The sequence below is a fragment of the Pholis gunnellus genome, assembly GCF_910591455.1.
Source record: "Pholis gunnellus genome assembly, chromosome: 6".
NCBI lineage: Eukaryota > Metazoa > Chordata > Actinopteri > Perciformes > Pholidae > Pholis > Pholis gunnellus.
This window is the reverse complement of record NC_136532.1, coordinates 21,416,130-21,442,399: the sequence shown is the minus strand read 5'-3', so window position 1 is coordinate 21,442,399 and position 26,270 is coordinate 21,416,130. Positions and strand designations below refer to the sequence as shown.

Here is a 26,270-nt window from a genome sequence, read left to right as displayed (position 1 = left end):
CACATGGCAATTCATCTTTTTTTTAATTATTTGATTCTCTGTTTTTGTTTTAGTTTTGTAAAATACAGAACATACTGTTAAGCCACCACACTGACACTCACTGCCACTGCCACCTGAGAGAAAACCAACAAGAAACAGTGGAAATATTGGTCGTTTTTTATTTTCAAATGTTTCAACAGAGCACTGTCATCGGCTATTATCAGTTAACTCATAGGCCAAAAATAGGTCTATGAGAGGTATTCTAACTATCTGTAATATCATGGCAGCTTCGCCTCTCCAACTGTCTATGTCTCACCAGTGTGGTATTTCTTGAATGGCTGTAATTCTTCCGATTTAATCAGCCGGGGCAATGTAGAAATAGTTAGTGATACTAAAACGAGATTAAATCATTCATTGTGAGTTAGGATGGGAGAACACACGAAGGAAGTTTGCAGCACATTATCACTGTTCTGTTAAGACATGAGAAGAAACAATTAAGTTTATATTCAGATAATTCTGTATGTTTTCAAAAGGTTTCATCAAGTAAAATCTCTGAATATTGAAAGAGTTGAAATGTGGCTAAAATCTGCAACCGTGGTCTGCAACAAGCTGGTCAGTGAAATCTCCAACCGTGTGTTTTCAGTGTTAACTTCAGGTCCGACTTCAAGACATTGGCTATATGTTTCAGCACCTTGAGCAAATGTGTCACATACGAATGTGTTGCTGCTGAGCAGTCAGTTAAGCTGGTTTGTCAGGTCATATAGCTGAAGGGTTGCTGTTTATTCTAACACATTCAGTTGAGCAACGTTTACTGATCTTTGGGGCGCGCAGGAGGTTTTAGTGTTTTAACGTTTAAGAGAGGGTGAGCCACGTCACAATCGACTGTGACTCTAAATACAAAGCAGTGTTGTCACTGAGGGAAGAAGTGAAACTGAGTTAATTGTGTTTGGAAGAATGCCTCACCGGTGTCGGAGTTAAACACAGTCAACAATCTGATATCATCTTCTGGGCGATGATGAAGATGTGCTCCTATGGACAAACCTCCCCTCCCCCAGCTTTCAGCTTGTTTTGGTTTCACGTAAAAAAAAATAGCACACCCAGTCGGCATAGATATGTATGATTACGTTGTTTGCGATTCAATTATTTAATGGCCGCACATATCTTGCAAATAACGGTATAGACAGTCAGGTCCTGGTGAATTGATTTGACAAACAAATGGCATTCGCATGCAGCCCAACAGATGTTGGAGAGGTAGCTGGTCGATGTGAATTGTTGTCACTTATGAGAGAATAAAAAAAAGTTATGACATGAGTCATGAAAACTACAAAACAACAGCTGATAGAATGACATTTTTTTTTCTTCAAATATGCAGGAAAAGAAGATCGTATCTCTCCTTTTGTTCCAGCGTCAAACACAAGATAGTTACTCAAAAATGTATGTGTCCTCTGGGACTTTCTGTGTAGTATCCAGGCAGAATAATACTGAAGAGTCTTCTCCTGAAGACTGCTGGCAACACAGCAAACGCTCAGAAACTTTGTCCATCAGCTGGTCAGTGAAGAATCATCGACTTTAAATAGACGCATGATGTTTACCTGTGCTGAACTGGGTTTTCACACCACACACACACACACGCACACACACACACACACACACATCAGGCGAACACTGGAATGTTGTTCGTCAACAAACACCCCTCCCCAGGTCAGCTCCATGGTTACCAACACTGGCCCATCAGTGCAAACACACACACACACACACACACACACACACACAGTCAAACAAATACTACCGTAATAACTATTTTCCGGTTTGGGGTTTTCAGACATATTTTCCTTCAAGATGCATTTAACCACTACTAGACAGACTATACATCAATACATACATATTTACATGTTTATCTAGATACTTTTAACACAGTTTGTACACGCGAGAGAAAAGATGCTCTTATGTTTTCACTCGATGGGGATCAATATGCTCACTTTTATTTGGTGTTCTCTCTGATGTTTTTCAATATTTTTATGATAAATTTGGGGATTTTTTTTGTTCTCAATTGGTATTTTTTGGATGAGGCCAGAGGGGAGTACATATTGTCTCAAAGTTCAGCTGTGCAGGTAAGCAAATACCATTAACATGCCAGCAAGCAAATCTTTATTACTTCAAGGCTACTACATCAAGTTTAGTACTTCAAGTTGTTATTATATGTTATATATTGTTCATTTCAAATATATCTAGGCATAATACTGTAAGCATTGGTTGCTGTTTGAAGAAAATCTCTCAATCAGGAGCATATTTTTGAAGCAGTCTACACTGTAAAGCTGGGTTTCACTTGGAAATGGAATCCAGCAAATGTATTATAATGATAATAATTCACATAATTCCCTTCTGAGATCTGTGACCCTGCTTTACAGACCCTTGTAAGATGAGATCTATTGACCTCTGACCTACTGACAGAGGAACTCCTGGGGACTCCTGACATTCCTGAATCCTGCCTGAATCCTGAATCCTTTCCCTCCTGCAAAGCCATATAACAATTTCTATAAACTGTAAAAGCATAAACGGCCTCCGGTAAAGTGAAGTTTTTTAAGAACCAAGTATAGTAATTTAAGTGTTAGCCAGATATTATATAGTTGCTAAGATGAACAACATTTGAGAGAGCGAGGTAAGGTGTAAGAGCAGGTTTTATGATGAGCTTTTTTCTGAATCAGTTATGAAAAACTCATTGCTGAGAATTATTATTTATTATTTATTTGATCATGCAAAACTAATCCTCGAGACAAATGAAGCTCTAGTGTGAGTTCAGTCGGGAAGACTATACTCTTGCATGTTTAAGCCCGTCGATTATTCCTCAGAAATCTGCCGTACACTCCTCTCATGCATGCTCACCTTGCTGTTATTGCTCAAGGCTGTCAATCATGATATCAGTGGTTGAGATTAGCTGGTCTCCTCTATCCAATAGCACAACAAAACAATTACATCGTTAGCCTATATCATCCTGCTGCTGTCTCTTTTAAATATGATTAGATTTATCTTGCTTCTGCTCAGGGCAGAAACCCCTCGATTACAAATCTCCCTGCAGAGTCCAAGCGCCAAAGACTTTGCCAAGACTTTATCATCACATAACATCTGTTAATGCTAATTATCTTTTCTTGATCCGACTTGTCTCTCCTGATTGAACTATTGGAATCTCACAGCCAACTGGGTCGAGGAGTAAAGCCATTTTTACCAGCTGTTTGGATAGTGACTGGACCAGCATGCTTCAGCTCAGTATCTCATTATCATTTGATCAGATCAAGTTAGTTTATGTCCAGCTTGGACCAGCACAACAACCGCTACCGTACTAACCAGTGTGGGTCATGTCAGTAAGTGACGACAAAATATGCACACTAATCATTATGTTTGCTTTTTGTGTTTGTTTTCTATTGGTGACGGTACCCTTCGATGAACACACAAATTCTATTTGGGCCTGCTTCACAAATTGTCTTCTATTGTAGGTGACCAGGTGTTAAAAGGCACACACACACACACACACACAAATAAATTATCTGGTTGACCACTTTTTGTTGTAAAATAGTTGGTAAAAATGAGGTTAAAATCACTGCACAATGGATGGATGTTGCTTCTCACATAATAAATAGATCCCAAAACAAACTTCAGCAGTAGAAAATAGAAGAAAAAAAAACCTTGTGTATTATTGGTGCATTCATTTAAAAGAAAATGTAAAGCCTGATAGCGCTTAACACCCTCTATTACTCAACATGTAGTATGTTAATGTGTTGGGGAATGCTCCCCAAGCAGTGAATGAAGCTCAGGGTGTAGTGTTTTGAATGCAGTCTCAGGCTGGCTCCTCCCACAACCGATTCCCTAATCAGGGCCAGGTTGAACAAGGCACCTGTTGGTATTCCTATGGGTACCAAGCATATATTGGGGTCAAAGGTAATGAAATGGCAGATAAAACTGCAAAAGAGGCCACAAAAAATAGCTGCACTAATGAAGTCAGCTTCAGTAAATCATAAACTAAAAGTATTACTAAACAGAGCTTGAAGGAAAGGTGGCAGAAGCAATGGGAAGAAGACATGAAGGACGATGGTTTTACCGAGTTTAGAGGAAAGTGGGAGAAATGAGATGTGCAGGAAGGAAGATTTGGACACACTGGCCTAAACAGTATGCTTCAAAAAATAGGTAAACACGAAACAGGAAAATGTGACTATTGTGGGCAAGAGGAAACAATAGAACACGTTAGTGTACAATGTCAGAAATATGAGCAGGAAAGAGGGCAGCTGATTAGATGGAGGTCTGTTTTGATGCAGTGGATATTCTGCAAAAGAACTGCAAAGTGAATGTTATCAAGTATTATTTCAATATCTTAGACTAACTAATATTATCAAGAAAATATGAGCCCGTTGGTTTTTTTTTCTTGAGCCACACTCCATACCAGTTGGTGGCAGTAATGCAACAATTAATTGTTTGCCAACCACCAATAAACCTCAAAAACAGAAGAAGAAGAAGAAGCCACATGTTTGCATGGCCTCACTCCTTTTTTGCCCCTGTCCTCTGTGGTGGCTCGTGGTGTTTTTCCTGTAACATGAAAAACACCACACACACACACAAACAAAGTTTACACTAAATACATACCTGTATATATTTAATGTGATCAGTTAGCATGCCAACCCTTATGAAATACGGCCGCCTTGATTAACTCTGGACTGACGTGTTGGCTGGAAATTGTTTTAGAAACACTGTCGTTGTTCTGCCTTTGATGGGTGACTGGATATGTTAATACCCCATATATGAGGTAGTAAGTATTTACAACCTTAATTTGTATTATTTTGCAGCATGGTGAGTGTTGTTAACCCCTTGTTTTTTATTTGTAGGTTCACCTGCCGCTGTTTTGCCTCAATCCTTTGATTCATTTACATTGTTCAACCATCTGGGCTTGTTTTGTTTGTCTTGATTCTTTTTGGTATGAGTTCACTTTTTCTTAAGGGGAAGTAAAGTGCCATTGTTGGGAGGTTAAGCATCCGTGGTGAGGTCCCTACACCTTATGCACAAACACTGGGATAAGACTGTAGACTGCACCATTTCTGTTGTGAGGATTGCTGCGTTCCACCTGAGGTGAGTTACCGGTAGCACCCCTGGGCTCTCATCAGTGTCATCAGCCTCCTCACTGTGGCTTCAACTTAAATCCCACCATTTTGCTTAGTTTATGTTGTATAAGACATTTTACAATATTAGGTTGTGATGTAGTTTTAGAGTTTTCAGTAAAGCCTTTTTAGGTTGTCATGTTCAAGAATTATTTAAAATCCTTACTTGGTTCCAGTCATTTTCATTTGTCAGGTAATATTCTTACCTCCCCCGCAGCTCCCGTACTTGCAAATTGGATTATTTTCTTTGATTCCTTGGATAAAAAATGTTTGCGGGACACTTATGTTTCATATCAATAAAAAATGTGTGTGCCTTAACAAATCTCAAAACAATATCTTCTGGGTCTTAAGCTTGTATTTCCTGGGGTGTAATTCTCCAGGTGGCGTTGTTGCTTCCCTCTCATTTCCCCCTCCTAAGGCCCCGTCACATTCGCATGTGATTTTTCCCTGACACGTTTGTGGTATAGCCAAACAAATACAGACTGAAAGACCACGCGTGTACATACGGTTTAGAGTTTGTTAATAAAGAGTCACAGCCCCGGTGGTGATGAAGGCCAGACAAAGATAGCAGTACAGGGAAAGACTCTGAGAGAACGTCATTGGACAAAGGAATGCCAGGGGCTCTCCAGCTCTCCAGTATGTATTCATATCGCAGAGCGGTGGGGGAGGGTTGGATGAAGAGAATGGGAGGAAGGTAGGCAGAGAGATTGGTCATCCTGGTAATAAAAGCAACTGTGCTCAGCTAATCACTCAGCAGAGAACAGGCATGCAAACACATACCTTTAGCAAGCTCTCTTTTCTTTGACCAACATGCACCCATGCACAGACACAAACAAACATCCCATCCATTCCTTTTTATATTGTCTCTGCTTCTCTCTGCATGTGCAGCCCTCAGGGGGTTTTCTTCCTCTAAATCTATTCCAGGATCCCACATGTCTCTTCCAGAGCAGCACTATCCAGACTCACCACTCACTCAGACAGTACGTTTTCTCAAGATCGTCACATCCAAAATAAACTTTTAGTTGAATAAACACTGATGACCAGATGTAATATTTTTGTAGTTTAGTGGACAGACTGACTGCTTAAACTGCCCACATGTTAATGGTCATTAATACAAATGTACAAACTGGCCATGTATTATTAAAATGTTTAGAATTGTAGTCCAGATCAGAGACCATAACAAATCCTGCCAAATGGCAGAAACGTTAAAATGTGATTCCAAGTAATTCATTTTGCTTGAGTGTTTCACTAAACTGTCAGAATGACCCAGAATTTTTGAAAGGGTCTTTTCGGAGCAAGCAGATGACTTTAGGGATTATTTTAGCGGAGTTAAGGAATATCAGCTGTTTTAGAAAATCATTTTGACAGTGAAATGCTGTGTAAGGAGAACAGAATAATCTGGATAGCAACTTGATTCCCTCTATTTAACCGATTTAGCTCCTTCACTTGCGCACACAGAGTACAGATAAACCAAACTCAGAACCACATTCAGGAATAAACATTTCACCTGTGTATGGGAAGGAAACGCAATTCTTATTTTTGGGCAGTAGCAGTACAATCTAGACATGCAAGCTTTGGCATGTGCCATTTATAGTTGAGGTAAGGGATTCAAATCAATTATTTAATCTTACGATAAACTGTTCTTGAAGTGTGAGAAAGAAAAATGTATGCACCTTTGATTTTAAATACATATATGCACAAACGCTATACTGTAGGCCTACACACATCTACCTACATGCATGTGAAAACCCATTTTGAATGGACTTGTTCGGCTTTTGACGTTTTCACTTCCCAGCTGCCTACACCCTGAAGATGTACTGATTTAAAAGCATAAAAGCAGCCAATGAATCACTGAAAGCTACAGGGTATTAAGTAAGCAAGCCCCAGTAAAGGCAGGTTAGCTGAATGAAATACTACTGCGGACGCTCTACTGCTTTGTGCTGCTTCGTTCTCGGGGGGGTCCTGAATGGGGGGATGGGGGAAGAATTGATGCAAGTGTCAGGAGAGAGATTAAAGAGAGAATGAGAAAATGAGACGGAGCCATAAAATAAACCTCATGAAAGAGAGCACTGAGTGAGAATGAGTGGAGGATATAAGAATGGACGGAGCCAGATGGAGAAGGGGGAAGAGAGAGAGGTGAGGAGGCCATGGTTTAACAGTAGAGTTTTTGTTGCAGAAACCAAAAGATGTCCCCCTTCATGCACATATCTGTCTGCTACTAATGCCAAAGACAAGATCTCGCTGGGAACTAACAAAAGCTGTTCGACGCATTCTCTCTAGTCTGCTTTTAAAGCATCTACAGAGTAAATGGCCATGAAGAAAATAATCTGAATTTATTGTTAAATTATAAATAATTGCTAAATTATCACCACATATCAGCAAAGAGCTCAGATGTTATCTTATGAACTAAGCCTGTTTGATTTAGGACATGTCCATGCATTCCACAATACTTCTGGTGTAAAACACTTGAGATTGTAAAGACTCTAAAGTTGTACTTTAGACGACCACAGGATGGTCCACTAACGAGACAGAAAGGGCAGGCAGATGGAGCATCAGGTGATGCAGATAAAAGCTTGATTACAGATAACGACGCTGTTGTCCAATAGGATGGCGACATGCTGCCCTCCCGTTTGTTGCTTTAGAAACATGAGATGACTCTTCGGTTTGTACTCTTTAACTTGCAGATATTTCAAAATACAAACATTACACTTATTCAAAAAGATGGGGAAAACAGCAAATTAAAAAAATTATCAAAGGAGGTCTAGCGTACAGGTTAGCACATCTGCTTCTAGTATTTTATATTCATATATCATATTTTGATTGTTAAGTTTTATTTTATGCACCAAACATGAAGACAAATTCCTTGCATGAGTTTAAACCTACTTGGCAATAAACATCTTATTTATTCTCATTCAATTGAACCTTGGACTTCCTCCCCTAAATTAAGCTTATATTACTTACGTGCACCATTAACTCTCTGAATCATATTTTCCCGCTGATAACCACATATTTCCAAAAACACCTTTTGGTATTGAAATCACCAAGCTGTTAAATGACTCTAGAAGCTGTGAAATACACAGAATGAAATAGTGGAGGCTATAAGCATTCCTGTTATAGACGTGCATAGTGGAATATTGTTTCAACACATGAGACAGCATGATGAGCTTTTGACAGACGGTAATCACAGACTGGTCCAGGAAGTGTGGTTTGGCAAAATGCTCTATTTTTACCTATAGTTGGGTTGTGAATTGTGTGGCTACTACAATTAATATAAATCACAAACAGTGGACACGAGACTACACAGTTGCACTGCCCTCTAGTGTTTAATATGCACCATACAACGGTACCTTATGCTTTTGCGGGCCTATGGCTATGCAGTTGTTGTTATAAAATTACACTCTTGACTCTAAAATGAGAACAGGAAGAAGGATATTCTGGGATTGAAGCTTCTGCATCCACACAGACTTACACAAATGCATGTATGTATGCCCCCTGAGAGATAGCATAGCGTAGTAAGGATATGTAAGAGGAGAGGGTTTTCCCTTATGGAGGCTGGAATACGACACCACATCCAGTTGCTGTAAAACGGAGAGAAAAGCACACGTTTTAGTCTATGGTTTAAGCCCTCTTGACATATATAGGATTACAGTTGTGACATGTGTGAGTGTCTGTGATACACATTGGGCCATGTGTGGCTGTATGTCAGCCTGTCCACACTGGTGTCAGTGAAATCTGGCCATCCTGTGTGATTCACTGAACCACTGCTGCACGTTGACTCTGTCAAAGAAAATACTCTGAATACATGAAAGGTTATGAGTGGATTTACAAAATGTGATGGCTAGATTAGTTAGCGAATACATTTGAACCATTACTTTGAAACTACATGAGGTCGGGAATGATCGCAAACCTATAAATGTGTGTTTGCAAAACGGAAAGTGTGCCAACCATCTCAGTGGCATTAACGATGTCTTTGAATGCAGTTAGTAAGAAAAAATGTCCGTTCTAGTATATCTCAGATTTATATTCTCCAACAACTAGTTTAAAGGATTTTCCTTGTAACTTTTAGCAGTATATAAAGATTGTGGGTGCATAATGAAGACAACAAATGCACATAGATGTAAGGATGTTGACATAAAACATAAACGGTAATATCATTATGAACAGCTCACATTTACATATGGTATAACATTAAATATATAGACATAAAGGTAGATTAATCAGCCAATATTTCTAATTCATTTTTCTTTGATATTACAGACATATCTTTGGAGTGACACAAATGTTTTGTCATTTTATTCAGGGATCTGTTGGTAGACCAGCTACAATATTTATATAATTCACATGTGGTCCTGAGATTTAAACATTTCTTATTTGCCTTTTGCTGATTAGCACAATTCATTTACAGTATAGTCATTGATTAATTTGTGCCTTTGAGCAAAGTCTCCAGAAATGTCACAAAAAGCAGCTCCCTTGTCTTCAGAGCTCAGTAGTTTCTCATCAGCACCTGTCATTTGGGAAAGACTGAAGATATACAGCATACCTCTGACCTTAAAATACTGCTCTCAGATTTCAGGTAAATACCCTTAACATAACTTTTAACATGCAATGACAACATAATCATTTTAAGATCTACAGCCAACTTCAAGTCAAGTTTGATTAACTCATAACAAGCTGTTGCTTTGGACCGTCAAGTGGTTCTAAAAGTTGTTCCTATTTGATTTGAATGCCTGATTCAGTCACTGAAAACAATTGCTAGATGTAAAAAGAATGGATTCATTCATTCAGAGGGTCTCTGGTTTTGTCTCAAGGCTGCTACTCAGTTCAGTATTGTATATTCAAACAACATGTAAACTACAAAGAACTCGGAGAGCATCTCCCCAAGACTGAACAATCTTCTCAAGTTGTAATTTTGATGATAGAAAATATTTAGATGTTTTTAATCAGCATGTGGATCAAGATCTGCGTTACAAATAGACATTAATCCTGAGTAGATGATAGTGTTCATGATGTATGAATTATCTCTATGAATATTTGAGTTTAGTACGATGATAAATTGGGCCAAAATCAAGTGACTCATGAACACTGAGCCACTGGCCATTTCAATTTGATCATGTTGTGGGGCCACCTATTGTCAAAATGCTATCAAATTGCATAGGATTGCACAGAAAGATATTAATACTTATTAATCATATATATATATATATATATATATATATATATATATATATATTATATGTATAACATTTGGAATTGTCAACTAGGCCACAACAGGATGTTGACAAATGGTTCTGCATTTGCATTGCATCCGAATATATAATGTACTAATCTTTGTAAAGATTGGAAAAAGTGGTAGAAGAAGTGAAACATCTTAGAAATTCTGTGCAGTCACTACTACATGTTGGAAAACGGAATCCAGGAGCAAACACGACACTCCTCATGATTCAGGAGACATGAGCCAAAACAAAGTGTTTTATAAATGGCCACACAGTGGCCCCATTGGATTCACATTTACACCTGAATTTACACTTATTTCAATAATACTTTTAAAGTGTTTTTTGAGATCCTGCTGATTAAAAAGAAACAGACAGACATGCAAACAAACAGGACCAAAAGCATAACCTCCTTGTTGGAGATGATAACAAGTGGAAACAAGGAAACGATGCACACCGATCTCATTTTAACAACCACCATCCATGGGAGTAAAATCTGTTTTAGTGGCTCAGAGAATGTGCTGTCTCATTGAATTGCAGCTTTAAACCCGGTGCCATTTCTGCAGCTTGTATCCCCTCTGTGCCATCATCACATTCATTATCACAATAAAAATAAACTTTGAAACATTGTGTACTCCAGTGCCAGCTCACTCGAGTCCATGAGGCAGTTCAATAATCGAGACTGTCCATAACGTCAGTAGAGGCACAGTGTGGCGGTCCTGGCTTATTGTTGTGACTGTGTTTGGGGCTGAAACATGTCTGTGTGAGGTGGAGGAGTGATAGGATTCACCGGAACGTTGTACTCTGTGTAAGAAGGGGGGAGATCGTCGGGCTTCAATCCCACCTGAAATACACAGAAAGAAATGCAAAGTTAAACCCTAAATACATTCACATTGAAGTCGATGTTAGGCATGATTTTTGCAGTGAATTTAGGGTTTCGGAGACAGGAAGTGCTGAAGGCACAATCAAAATGGGACACACTTTTTTTGTCATTGAGTGCTTTTGTTTTAAAATCACCTCATTATAGGAAGGTGGGGGCCCACATAAGATGGCATTGCTATATCGTGGCGGTGTGTGGAGCTCCTGGCTGTATCGAGGCACCCTGGGGTGGTCTTCGCTGTCCTGCTGTGACATGCTTCCATGGAAGGGGATGAAATATATCGGAGGAGGGCGCGTTTCCTGCTCACTGCGTCTCCGCGCCTCCCTGTCTATCTGCTCCTCTCTTAAGCGACTGCACGCCCTGCAGAAGGTCGTGCAGAACATGATGGAGAGGCCGAAGCCCAGGATGCTCAGGAAGATCCTTGAAGAGGAAGAGGAGGAGGAGGAGGAGGAGGAGGAGGAGGAGGAGATGGGTGAGAGGAGGATGAAAACCGGGAGATGAGTGCAGGACAGAGGGAGGGGGAGAGAAAGGGAAATGAAGGGTCTGTTTGTACCAGTGTCACACACACAAACTGTATATATTGGGATCTCAGAGACCCAAGGCTAAATACAAGGCTTTATGGTCATTTCCAAATGTTTCCACCTTCATCGATTGGCCAAGCTCAGTTTGTGATAAAGAGCAGAGTTAGCACAGTACATTTCTGTTTTAAAGAAGTAAGAAAATAAGATACAAAAATAAAAGATTTTTATTTTGATTTTTCAAATATCTATCTTACAGATTTTGTGTCTTTGGGACCATCAAATGAAGAAGTAAAGCCAATGTCAACAAAATAAGGATTGAATTAATCAACAAAGAAACGTATAGAGAAAAGGAATTGTGTCTTACTCCAGAATGGGAATGCTGTCAAATGGCATTATTAGAGATCTGCGGATAAACTCCTGATGGACCGAAATGGAAACGGAGTCCAAAAAACACACTACGAACCTGAATAGGAGGCAGGCAAAACATTGCATTTTGATTTTGCCATCAATTACACACTTTTTAGTCAGTCAGTCATTCAGTTGGTCTACAAAAATAGCCCCGCCTTTTAGTGGCCACAGTTTCCGCCCTAGGACGCTGAGTTTTGGCATGGAGGTCAAGTGTGTGTGTGCGTGTGTGTGTGTGTGTGTGTGTGTGTGTGTGTGTGTGTGTGTGTGTGTGTGTGTGTGTGTGTGTGTGTGTGTGTGTGTGTGTGTGTGTGGAGGTGTGTGTTTTTGTTCATGCCCATTGGCAAAAAGGGGGTCTGGCAGTGAGAGTGGCCTATAACATAAAGGCACATAACTTCTAAATGGATTCACCACTGCCGAACTGTCGTTGGTGTGTGTAAGCCCTGCCCTCTTTACTTAAGCCACGTCCTCTTCCACAACTCATGAACCATGTATGCACATGTGGAAGCAAGCACAAACGTGGTCATAGCTATTACGAATTCACGTTTGTTGATCTAAAATGTATTCTTTCTGTAGCTGCCTAACTTCATAGACTTTAAACATGCTTGTCTTGTTTTTCTCTTGCTGGGTCAACAGAAAAATATACTTTGAACCCATAAATGTTTTGTCTACGACACCATGAGCCAAGGCGATTTTATTGCCTTTCTCTACATGTAGGCGGAGAGATAATACATTTATAGAAGGACATCTTTCACTGCAAAACAGTTTGACCTGCAGTCAACTCGAACAGTTTACAACCGTTCAGCCTCCCTGCACTGGTTGGTATCATCACGCAAAGATCAGATGATTACATTTGTTCCAATTTGCTTGGAAACCTGTCAGGTGATCAACAGGAGAATTGAGGTATGAGAAGGCCAGAGGCATCAGTATCAATGTGTAATATGTGATCTCATTTTAATTTGGCTTCAGATAAGCTGACTTGAGAAGATTCTCCTCTCCTTTAGCGAAGTAGACCATTGGATTGGTGTGTAATGTATTGTCACAAGCTGAAAAGAGGGCTGTTCTTGGGTCATGAAAAATTGATGTTTTCACAGGACAGCAATGAAATTATACTGATCTCTGGTCGACAATCCGCGGCATTTAGTCCCCGTATGCTGTCACATCATATTAGTCATCAGGTCTTAGCACACCCATGAATCACAAGTCAATCACTGTGCATGATATTTATCAGACCCACACCTCAAAAAGTGTTCCAGACACAGTTTGTATGTGTCACTATGAGTCTGACTCTGAGACTAAATGTAAGCGGGTCTGCCTCAGTTACCACTGCAGTGCAACCAAGTCACTATTAACAACTTGTAACTGCTGGCACTACAGAGTGTAGATTTCCTCTCAAGTGAAGTGGAACTAATACGGAGCCGTGTGGCTCTGTGGTTACAGTCTATCACAGGTTTTGATATTATCATTATTACTGATAATATTTACTGCGATTAGCACAAAGAAAGAGACCCATTTTAAACAAAATTGACTGAACTTTCACCTTTCTTCACCTAAACTGTTAGTGTAGACTAAGTCCTCAACATGATGTTGAATCTGTACTTATAGGGAAACGAAAATCATACATAATTCAGGTGGTCTAACATTACCATTTATATATGCAGAGTAGATTATTAAACCAAACCAAGCAAACAAAAGACCACAAAAATCACCAGAGGTAGGTGAGGTCAAAATTCACAACACACGATCAGTGAGCACACTGGAACAGGGGCCAAGTCTGTAAATAGGCTACTGGCTAAACAAATAAAACGGCTCCTAATATCTTCAGTTAAAATCATGACGAAATTTGATTTTCAGTCATTGAGCAGGGGATTCCATAAACGGGAAGCAGAAGTACAATGACAAAGTCTTACCTCCAGTCCAGAGAAGGCTCTCCTCAGGTGTACGACTGGGAGGGAAAACTCACTGGAGCGGAGTGCAGTTTGATGAGGGGGCGGTGTGTGTGTGTGTGTGTGTGTGTGTGTGTGTGTGTGTGTGTGTGTACATGCACTGGAGTGAGTGCAAAGCCCAGCATGTATATCAGCCCCTGAAACAACCCTCAGAAATTAAAGCAGTCTTTGTTATATCAACAATATGTTTAAGCTTATACACAAGTGTTATGTGTGTGAATATATGCTCATACATATGAATATATTTCATTTACTTCATTAGTTTGACGGTGTGTTTTATTAGTTTGTGCTAAAGGTCCATCAGAAGAATTTATGGCAGCATTAGACGATTTAAAGTAACAGCTACCGTTCGCCACAAGGCCTCAGCTGAGAGGTAAGTTACCTTAGAAACAGAAGTTTGAGCCGCGTGTGCGTGTGGACCCACATGTGAGAATTGTTAAGTGCTCATGCCAACTTGTGGGGGAAAAAGCTTGACACACTTTGCTTAATCAAGGTTAAAGCATGGATTCATGGGATATTCTGTGAGAAAATTTGAGCTTTGTTTCTTTCATTTAACTCATTGTTTTTGGATCAGGTTTAAAGGGGTACTCTAGCAGTTTAACACTGCACTTACATGAAGTTGGGACATTTGCCAGTTATAGAACCCTTTTTTTCATACTACTGTACATTTACCATGACGCAACTTCACACCCATGTCTTACAAACTCCACCCGTTTGTCAAACAGACTTTCTGTAAAAAAAATTGAAGTCTTCCAACCCAAGCCGAGATAACCCCTGATGACATCATCAGGAGATATTTTCAGAGACTTCTCGAGAGCAACAAGGCACATTATGCAACAGTTGTCACAGGTCGAAGAGTACTCCCCTTGACAAGTTAAGTGATGTTGATGCTTTCAAATTAGTGGAGTTTCGTTTGTAAGACAAATACTCCTCAAGTTGTTCAGCCACCTGCTCAAGTTTGGTTTTATATTGTGTGAGTGTTCGTGTGACTGAATAGAAACACGGGTGTAGAACAAACCTAGAAATGTAATCTTATGTTTGACCTGCTGATCAGAGGAGTGAAGAGGTACAAAGGTTACAGCCACATAACTCCCGGGGCTTAACATGCAAGTATTACCAATATTACAAAGATACAAAAAACAATGGAATACAATATCTGTACAATATTTAATTTAATTAACACGTTGTCCTTACAAAATAACAGAATTGCTATGAATCCTGTTCTACAGAGGATTTGACAGTTTTATCAAAATAAGGCATGAAATGATGTGTTAAATAAACCACATTTTTTACTTTTTTGTAACAACACATTCCTTATCTTTCTTTTGTTGTTTGAGAATTTTTTGAGAAAAAAAAAAAAGGAGTGGTGTGGTACCTTAATATTTGAGGAAAAAAAGTCCAATGTTCAGTGCATTCCTTTTGTGCAACATTTACTTTTTGTACAAGACTGAACAATATTAAGTTGTTGCTTTCTGCAATGATAAAGCAGCAGAAATGGAAAAACACACTTTACACAGGAAACACTAAATTCATCTTTGAGCATCTTAGAATTTCAGGTAAAAACTTGCCCACCTCCCCACGCACACAACCCCCCCCCCCCCCCCCCCCCCCCCCCCCCACACACACACACACACACACACACACACACACACACACACACACACACACACACACACAACCCCCCCCCAACAAACAAACAAACACACACACACAGACAACTCTGACCACAAATGTTCAGGTGTCATGACGCTTGCAGAGCGCATTCATTGTGCTTTATTCCCCCAAGTGATGTTACCCCCCTAAAACCTTTACCACATGGGGCTTCTTTAAGGAAATCTGCAATAACTTAAATCTTTTTTAACCTGAGGAACACCCCCCATTGAACAACACTTTTAGGTTGTAGTTTACAGAGGTGGCAGAATGTAATTGTTTTGCAAGTCACAAATAAGTCCTAATTGTTGACACATAAGTGCCATGTCAGGTTAGGGGTAATTAAGAAAATGTAGTAAGATTACGCAACATCCAACGGTTTGTTTTTTATCTTAAAATCTGGGGAGGCTACGTCTGGAGTCACTGGTGTTAAAATCAACATGGAATTGTGTTCAAATTTGTGATTTGCATCCACACCTCTTGTTATTTCCGCCTTTAGCAACAATAATTGTCCAACCTAGACTCTTTTGTTTCCCCTGGAGCTATAAATCTTCATGCACGGCTCTGTGGCTGCGTTTGTCCAGCCAGGCCTGCAGCAGAGGAAGGTTGGTGTCCATCCAGCGGATGTTCTCCTCGATGGTCTCGTAGGCCTGCCGGATACATCTCATCTCTGAGCCCGACTCCTCAGTCAGAGAGCCAAAGAAGCTTCTCACCTGAGCACAGAGGAGCTAGACTTAGAAACATATCCAATATTTGACTTTGAAGAATCTGCATTTATCTAATGAATGCACTGAAAGCCTAGAGCAGCAAAGTTAGTCGAGTCAGACTGTAATCACATTATAACGCTCCTTTACTGTAGTAGTAGTAACAATGTTAAATACAAAACCATTTTATTTTACAACCATTACCTTTTTTAAATTTCTTGTTAAATTAGGAACAAAGTTACAAACAAAAGAAGAAGACAAATAAAACATGTGGGACATAAACCCCAGTGTGGATTTACACTTATTTAATGGGCTAAATAATGAGATAAGTTTAAACTAAAAAAGCCAGGTTATTGGGGCAACAGCACACACTTTCTATAGACAGATATAAGTATCACAGCCTTCCTTACCTCATGCAACATCTCCCTGGTAGAATACTGGTTGGTCACTTCAATCACCATGTGGGATACGGTGCTAGAGCCCAAGTCAAATCTACAGCATTGAAGCAAACAGAGACAGTTCAAAGTTCAGAAAACTGCAAGACAAACAAAAACAATGTATTCTCAGGCTCTACAGATTTCAACTACAATACTAACAAAAGCCAACATATGGAGTTTAAAAAAGAAAAACTTTTTATTGACTATTTATATCATGTAAAATGACAGGCTAGCAAAAACACTAAACCGTCCGCAAAAAATTTAAATATCTACACCAAGTCATTTTAAACTGCAGCTTTAAGACGTCTTTGACTCATATTCTTAGATTACACATAGTTGCAAAGCTTAGAGAGGCATTTGTAGTGTATGCATGATGGGCTGACTGACTTCTTGATCAAAGTGTGCCAGTTGGCTCGGAGGAAGTCCCAGGCCAGTTTGTAGCCACGGGGGTTCTTGCTGACAGAGACGACCACGCCCGGGAGGTCATGAGTCTTCATCACCTCACCGTGGAGGCTCTGCTCCATCATCCTGTGGACAGAAATAAGAGCAAAGGAAGCCTAAAGAAATAGAAACAGTGGGAGGGAGCAGAGAGGAAGAGGGTTGGAGGATGAAAAGAAAGGGAAACAAAAATAATGTCCGCACCACTTGAGCTTGTCCTGCAGTGAGCTGATGGTCATTGCAGACTTCATGCGGCTCTTTACAGACATTTGCAGCGAACGGCGGTACTCCTCAAACAGGAAGTCCCACCCCTCTGGTGTTCGAGCTCCAATCAAAAACACAGCCATGGTGATGTCAACAGGGAGGCTAAAACAGGGAAGACGTCCAGTTCAGCAACCACAAACTGAATTTCAATCTCTACATACAAGTGCTTATAAATATTAAAAGCTCAGCTCGGAACAGAGTCAGTATTTGTCTGGAAGAACCGTAAACAAATATCTAAAGGAAACAGTTGATGTGCTATTTCATGACCACTCACCTCATGGTGCCGTTAGAGTCCCTCCACCTGTTAAAGAGCTGGGTTGCCTTTGTCACACAAGGAGCGTAGTTCCTGACGCAGGCAAACAGCAGCAGGTAGCTCCTCTGCACTCGCTCAGACACTGATCCCGAGTCAGTCCACTCCTGACGATCAATCAGCCCCCGGAACAGATCAACAATGTAGTCCTGTAGAAACACATGCAGTCAGTATATAAATCAGTCTATTTTCATATATTGATTATGGCACTTATGAATCACAAACATTTGGTTGTATCTGACTGTGGGTTAGACCTATCAAGTACAATGAGGACATGAGTTTAAGACCTGTTAGCTCGTGATGGGCACTGTATTTAGGACATTTTACAGACAAAGTGGTTGATGAATTAATAAAAGATATGATGGAAGCAAATGTCAGATTCAGCCCTACATCAGTTCTGAAGCATTTTATATTAAAAGGCAAACTATCATAACTTAAAGAGAAAATAATTTAAGTTTCAACTGTATGTTTCTTGGATTTGTGTTGCATTCTGGGAGGAAAGTCACTTTGTTTGAACTCCCAGGAGTTACAAGGAGCACTCTGCTTATACAACATGAGCACAGTCCTTTGTTTTTCAGGCTTCTCTAGTGCTTATGCAAGGAACCATGACTCAGTGTGTATCATATTCTAGCTACACAGAAGCACTGGCAGTTTAAAAGGTTCCGTGTGGAGTTTTTGACCTCTAGTAGCAATATGGAGCAGTTTGTTCATGAGTGGGTCCCTTTTTATGTTTGTCTCGTGCCCGAGGACCCACATGCACATTCCTGCCAATGCTTTCAAACTATTCCACTGATCCACAGGTAGCGGTAATGTGCTAAGAAACGCAGCAATTTACCAGCAAAGGCAATGAAGAAGAAAACAATACAGTATTTAAAATACCTAAAAAGAATTAGCTTTGCAAATGTTATATGAGGACTGACATACATTCAACATGTTTGTTGGATACACACACTAAGTTTTAATGAGTAACACAGAATGTAAACAGAACTTCTGTTTGTTTATAAGAAAACTCCACAGGGCATCTTTAAATGGAAGAAGACATTTCTTTGTCTAGATTTTTCTGACCTCGAGGCTTACTTACTGCCTTGCTCTAGGAGTGTTTTAATTGACATTTTGGATTCATCCCTGCTGCCTTTTACTAACCTTCATCTGGTTCTCCAGGGCAGCCATGTCTCTCTTCTCCATCAGTTTGTAGAGAGGTACGAGCTCACTGAAGCCCTGAGTCACAGCCATGATCTCAGTCTCCTTGGACAGGTACAGAGACAGCTCCAGAGCCGTGTCCAGCCTCACCTTCCCTATACTGCAAACACACAGGAAAGGCTTCAGTTTTGTCCATTTTGGAAAACATTCAATTTTAGGTTATGTCTAAATTCACACGATGAAGGACAAACCGCAGGTTCAACGGTTATTATACAATCTTTAAACAGACCTGACCAGCTGGAAGACATTGTGGATGAGGCTGGCGCGATCGTTGCTGCTCAGGGCCGTGTGATTGTGTTTCAGCACTTTGATAAGGGAGTTCCACCCTTCGCCTGCGTAGTGGACCATGTAGTAGCCGCTCATGTCCACATTGAACTTCACCCAGTCCGCCTCCTCCGGCAGGTACAGGACATCTGCATGGAGGAGTAAAGACAAGCTTTGAAGTGAAGAAGACTATGAACAATATTTGGATAAAGGCTATATAGCAATATAGCAATATGAAAATCAGGGTCATCACAACACACAACTCACCGGCCTTTGTCTTAAGCAGGAAGCGGTGGATGGTGTTGGAGGCGCTGGTCATGTAGGTCAGTGGGATCTGCCACAGGAATCTATACACACAATGATCATTTTAGAACATTTTTGAATAAAATGTAACAATTACTGAAAATATATAGGGGTAAAGATGACACACTTCACTTCATTGCATGCTTCAAAAACTGCATTACGATTATGCTAAATCGTTCTTTCAAAAATGCAGCTTTTTTGGAAGTCAATAGTTCCATGATATAGCAATTCGGCAACAAATTGATGGATTTTTGCATTTGAACTACAACAGCATGGGCCATATTTGAAAAGTCCTTTCTTCGTCACAATCTGGTGGTAGTATAGAGAAAGACACAGTGGCTGCAAAATATACGATTAACGCAGGAAGAGAGACTTGACTGATGCTGTGCACTGCAGCACTCTTAATCTTAGCTTTGACTAATCTGACATTTTACCCTTCAGTGAGGGAGTGGTCGTCTGTCTTCAGGTAGCGCTCCTGACTGAGCCTGACCTCCCGACCTCTGACCTCCACAGTGACCAGAGGGAAGCCCTCCTGCAGCGTCCAGGTGTCCATGATGGCCTTGACATCCAGCTCATCACCGGAGAACCATTTCTGCACACGCACATGTAGATACACAATAAATGATTGAACATCTTAAACAGTGACAGATTTAAGGAACAGCTACATGAGAGTACTATAGAAACATTTTTGAAATACAGAAAAATGTGTGCAGTCAGGAGCAAAGTGTCATGTATGTTGAATATAAAAAAAGATTTCTGCAGAGAACCATAAAAGTTGTATGCGTGAAATTCCACTTTGAATAATAATGCTTGCTGAGCTTAATGTAATTATAATTACAGAATATGTTTGCTCAGTAAGAGTGCTTTGTTGAACCTGATTCTTGCTACAAAGCATGAAAACATACAAAAGCTCCAGACTGGAGGTCGCGCTTGGAGCAGAATTCTTTGTGTTTAATTCGGCCTTCGTCCAGATCATCAGTGTTGCAGATCTGATGGGGAAGAGCAGAAAGCTTTAGCAGAGAGTCATAACAGTGCCAACACGGGCACACACATTCAGCATCCAATCCCAAACACACCAGGTCCCAAATGACACATCTTCAACCGTACTACTGATACTTCAGGGTTACATGAGCAGGAAAATGAATGGCGGATGGCAAATTTATACCCCAGAAATGTTTATATGGCGAGCTGAAAGACAGGCATCAACACTTATTTTAAGCTCTAAATGCATCCCTCAACTACTTACCCATAGTATACTCTCACACACACACACACACACACACACACACATCACTCACATTAGTCAGGCTCTCCCACAGGTGGCTGTTGACTGTGTTTTGGTAGCTGTAGCGCTTGAGGTATCGGATGATGCCAACTTCAAAAGCCTCAGGAGTCAGGAAGTCCCGCAGCATATTCAGAATACATGCTCCCTGGAAAATGAAAAAAGTGCTTCAGTCATGCTGAAAATGAACAATTCAAATTCTTTCTATTGTGTGATTAAGTACTTTTAGATGTTATTATACCTGAATATTGCTGTTTTGTTTCAACCACACAGTTTTGGGATAACTTATTTATGCAAATTATGATTTCATGCCCGTATAATTGTTTGCACAGTTCCAATATGGTCGGTCCTCTGACAGGATAAGGCTGACCTTGTCATATGAAACGTCGTCGAACATCTCCTGGATCTGAGTGGGGTTTTCCACGTCGGTGGAGACTGGGTGGGATGAGCTGAGGGAGTCGACCTCCATGGCCTCAAAACATTTCCCTAAGAAGACGTCGTCCTGGGAGAAAGAGAGGAGAGAGAAAATGTGAGAGCGGAGGGAGGAGATAAAAAGAAGTTCAGGTCTGACTTAAAAACACTCCACAAATGTCGTAGCCATATCCATCAAAAATCTGATGACATGAGAGTTATTCAGCTAATGCACAGTACTATACTTCTATTGTACACTGTTCAATCAAAATCTTCCTTTAGGATTATAACTTGAAGAGACAGAAATAGAGAGATATGAAACAGAAAGATACACTGTACTGCATAGCAGACTGGAAAATGAAAGGCAGTTCCCTCGGCTCTCACCACTTGCAGCTCTGGGTAGGTGATGTCGAGGGAAATAAACTCCATGAACTTGGCGAAACCCTCATTGAGCCACAGGTCATTCCACCACTCCATCGTCACCAGGTTACCAAACCACTGGACAGGAGGAACAACATGTATCAATTTCATGCGCAACACCAGTATCAGCAACAGACAAATGCATCTTTCCTTTTAGACGTGTAACCACTGAACATGCTGAGTCTCGTCGCATGACACAGCGGCTTCCAAACTGCAATCACGCCCTTATAAAAGCGAGGCAATTTTTCTGTGCAACTTCCCAACGTTGGCAGCTTTGTACAGAATGATGAACTGTGAATGATGAACCAGTTAGTTACTGCAGGCCAGCTACCTGGTGGGCAAGCTCATGGGCGATGACCTTGGTGATGCCCAGTTTATCTGAAGCTGAGGACTTGTCAGGGTCAAAGAGGAGGCCCGTCTCTCTGTAGGTGGTCAGCCCCCAGTTCTCCATCGCACCTGACTGGAAGTCAGGGATTGCAGCCAGGTCTGCAGGGTACAACATCAAGCACATAATAGCAGCTACATATGGTACATTCACGTCACATGTCTGTGTCTCTTCAATTGTCTTCTGAAATATGTACGAACACAAATCATTTCTTTTAGAATGAACTCTTCTGTTTTACATATCGCTGCACACATCATGCTCATTTTCAGATTCATACTTGTATTTGCGATTTCTACAAGAACGTGTGTACATGCTTAAACGTTCAAAGAACACATTTTCTCATACTGTCTGTCTGAATATACTCGCATTAACTCTCTGTCAGATGTGCTCCAATTTTGCGCCTGTCTCTTTAAGCCCCCCCCTCCTAAAAAGTATAGTCAGTATAGTCTAATGAAATATGTGTACTTTCCTACATCTTCTTAGTTGATTCAAGAGCGGACACATGTTTTATCTGGTCAGGGCACAGAGCACTTGAACTGTTAAATGCCAACATTTAAGGGATGTTTAGTTAAAAGGACCTCACACCAGACATGAGATAAGATGTGAATCTGAATGTCTGTACAAAGGGCAAACCGTGCCACTGTGCAAACAACCGATTTCCACAGACAAATGAGAGATCACAAACAGACGCAGACATCTTCTTTTGACACACTGTTTTCAATGGTGAACAGAGAGTCAGAGGTGGTCATTTAAGCTGAGTCTACTAAATAAGTACAACATAAAGCCCTGACTAGCTCAGTCAGTTCTTTGAAAATCAAAACAGCAAATTTATTTTTTTACAAAGTAAATACTGACCCTGTTTGGGAAGTGGGTAAGGAATATCAAAATAGTCGTCGTAGAAGTCCAACAGCTTGACAGCAGCATCCAGCGCAAAGGCTGTCTGGTCGATCTTCTCAGGTACAGCGTAGACAGAGATCTAATGGTAGTCACAGAACGTTTGTTACAGGACATTTTAAAAATGTATATGAACATGTCTCTCCAAAATACTGCACATTTAAAAAGGTTACAAATACTTCTGCATGAATCTTCTGAGTGAGAGAACTTAACGATGGCCTTCATCCGCCTCACCTTGACACCATGCTGGGTGGTCTTGCTCACAGACAGGAAGTCAGACACAATGTAGGCCACCAGGTAAGTACTCATTTTTACAGTGGTGTCGAAGTGATCCTCGAGCAAACCGCCCGGCAACTCCACAGTTTTTACCTGAGTTTGTAGAGATAGAAACGGAGAAGAGAAAGAAGAAGTCAAGAGGTCAATTGTAGACAGAGTACGGTGAACAAGTATATTTTTCTAAAGTGTAATGCTTCTTTACTGTGTAGTGCACTTATTATTTATTTAATTTTGTTGACAGCAAAGATGAAGGCATAACTCAATTCTGTCTACCAGTTCTTATTTGGAATCATTGTTCTTAAATCTAAATGATTCATGTGTACCATGGGCATGTTGGATATGGCTATGTGGCGCGGCTCTCGTATAATCCGTATGGTGAAGTTGGCTTTGAAGGCGGGCTCATCAAAACAGGGGAAGGCTGCACGAGCGAAGGTGGCTTCAAATTGCGTGGATGCCACAACCCTAATAATGTAAATAAACACATGTTATAGCATGCTTTAAGAAGATTAAAAGATAATTAAAGCTGCTGTATGTAGCATTTTCTAAATCAATGAATTCATCATTGGCACATTTTTTTGTACTTTGGTAGAATTACCTTCAGTAACATTACTGATAACCTCTGTCTCATACTAGTGATACTGTTAGTGCTGTTTCTCAATTCTCAAAGACTACATTTCCCATCAACCCTTGTGTTTCCAGTTGCATATCTGTCTGGACAAACTGCTTCATCACATCAGCAGTATCCCGTAATATCCAGTAAAAAGCTGTCAGGAAAAGCTGCCAATCGTGCGATCACTTATGGTCTTGATTTGTGCGTTTACTTTTATATCCCAAATGAATGTGCTGCTGATTCAGCGATGTTAAAATGCTACATACGGCTCCTTTAATAGTGACGTAGAAAAATAAGTTATTCATGCTCTTACCGGACTTCCCCACTGCTGGTGCGGTAGCTGCTCTTGTAGAAACCATGGAAGCTGTCAGAAAAGTTGGCAGCAAACTCCAGCTGGACCTCATACCTCCTACCTTTGCTCAGCACCGAGTCCGACAGCAGGGCGAGCTGATGGAAGTGAGGACACTCCAACACCTGGAGAGGCCTCGCGCCTTCGGGTGCAAGGAGCCACACATTGGATATCTGCATCTGCTTGGCGTGGAGAACGATGATGCTGGTGTCCTCGTGCACATCCAGCTGGATGCGAACAACTCCTGTGAAGTCGAGGGTGGTCAGGTTGGGGTGGATGCTCAGGTCATAGTGGAAGGGGTAGATGGTTTTAGGAAGCCTCATGCGGTCCCAGGGGAATGGCTGGCCGTTGGTGGCCAAGGGGGCATCCTTGGCTTGGCCCTGATTTGGTAGCTGTGCTCCTGAGGAGGGAGGAAAGGGAACGAACAGCAGCAGCAGGAGAGGTGCTGCTAACATGGTGACAGCCAGGAAATCCTCTCACCTGTCATACGAATATAAAAACGTATACAGTGTTGTGTTCAGAGGTACTCCAGTTGTAATGTGCATTTTCAAATTGTATTTAAATAACAAATCGTACTTTCTAAGGACCTGTGGACACTGATAGGCCAGGATTTAACTGTCCATTGACAGATTCAGCGTTACATTTCTTAGGTGTCACATTCTTATTATCTATCTGACTTTTCTAAAAACTCAGTGATGGCTGCATAGTTAATATTACTGCTACGCAAACAAACAGTGAATAATGATTACGCACAACCATGACTGGACTGGAAGTGCAATACTTTCGATATCACAAACACCTCCATTCATTTAAGGCCACGAGTCCCTATTGCAGTAAACCCTCTTATTTTACTAATACGGGGGCTGTTATATCGTCTATTATAATATTCATAATTTGTGTAAAGTATGTCAAAACATGTCTACTTACCGTGTCTTCTTCAGCACGCAGTATTAGCCGAGCATGCATAAAGTAATTCAAGAGTGAAAGTGAAACAGGTGGAGGAATTGCATTCTGGGAGGAAACCACAGGAAACGTCCACTCTGTCCGTTAGATATCATTTAGTTTCCTGCAGCTGTGGTGACACGAGCTTAAATTCGAGATGTTTGTATTTCAGTCTTTTCATCTCTGCAGCTTATTCTCCTTCCAGTCCAGGAAGTACGAGTCAAAAAATACACAGGCCCGCTTTTCACCATGTAAGCTACCAAGCAACGGTCAAGCAAAAGTAGCATTACTGTATCACTCCATCATGGTTATTATTACTAAACAATTGTGACCATATGTTACAGTAGGAAATAGAAGGAAACGTCCTCTGTGAACAGGAAGTTCCGTGTTGTTGTGGTCTGCAATAATCTAGTTCACCACCAGAGGGTGCCATTGCTTTGATGAACGGTCATTTCTGTTTCTTTTGGCTTCCAGTAATTGTATGTCTGATGATGGTCGTCCCTCAAATATAAATACATTTTATGGAACTGACTGAAATTAATTGAGTTAAGTTGAAGTGACAGAACTGTCAGACATACTTTTCTTTAACTGTCCCTCAGTGAGCATCAGTGAAACACACACTGTTAACCCTCCTGTTATGTTGCGGGTCAAATTGACCCGTTTCAAAGTTTGAAAATCTAGAAAAAAAAAAAATGTCTGTATGAAACTTCTTCTGCTTGCCTTAATTAGGGTAATCAACGTGAAAAAAAATAAATAAAAAATATCATGTATTTGCAACCCCCCCTGCAGGTTTATATAACAGAGATGATGTTCGGGGTCAATTTGACCCGGCAGTGAAGTGGAGGCTATAAGGGGTCAGAGGGGTCAAGTTTAGATCATTTCTTTCTTTGAAAATGTGAGACAAAGTATCTTTTACTCCTCCCAACATGTTTCACCCGATTTCACACACACACACACACACACACACACACACACACACACACACACACACACACACACACACACACACACACACACACACACACACCTCGTTCATTGTGTTGATATCT

At 40.7% G+C, this 26,270-nt stretch overlaps 2 protein-coding genes across 2 annotated transcripts; both read right to left on the bottom strand.

Annotated features, from left to right (window-relative positions):
• Window positions 1–9,605: 9,605 nt before the first annotated feature.
• LOC306696907 (uncharacterized protein) lies at window positions 9,606–14,061 on the bottom strand. Its single transcript, XM_079160633.1, has 4 exons — window positions 14,047–14,061; window positions 12,096–12,194; window positions 11,348–11,630; window positions 9,606–11,174 (listed from the first exon to the last, which is right to left on the bottom strand). Exons 2-4 carry the CDS (start codon window positions 12,122–12,124, stop codon window positions 11,055–11,057), a joined length of 432 nt encoding a protein of 143 aa, XP_079016759.1. The 5' UTR covers window positions 12,125–12,194; window positions 14,047–14,061; the 3' UTR covers window positions 9,606–11,054.
• A 1,692-nt stretch (window positions 14,062–15,753) lies between these two features.
• Window positions 15,754–25,533, bottom strand: erap1b (endoplasmic reticulum aminopeptidase 1b). Its single transcript, XM_079160632.1, has 19 exons — window positions 25,207–25,533; window positions 24,244–24,759; window positions 23,644–23,782; window positions 23,279–23,413; window positions 23,006–23,126; window positions 22,097–22,251; window positions 21,730–21,843; window positions 21,305–21,436; window positions 20,951–21,082; window positions 20,558–20,641; window positions 20,087–20,244; window positions 19,617–19,696; window positions 19,315–19,498; window positions 19,029–19,185; window positions 17,850–18,034; window positions 17,516–17,677; window positions 17,261–17,401; window positions 16,847–16,928; window positions 15,754–16,445 (listed from the first exon to the last, which is right to left on the bottom strand). The coding sequence occupies exons 2-19, from the start codon at window positions 24,732–24,734 to the stop codon at window positions 16,275–16,277; spliced, it is 2,823 nt and encodes a 940-aa protein (XP_079016758.1). The 5' UTR covers window positions 24,735–24,759; window positions 25,207–25,533; the 3' UTR covers window positions 15,754–16,274.
• Between the last annotated feature and the right edge of the window lie 737 nt (window positions 25,534–26,270).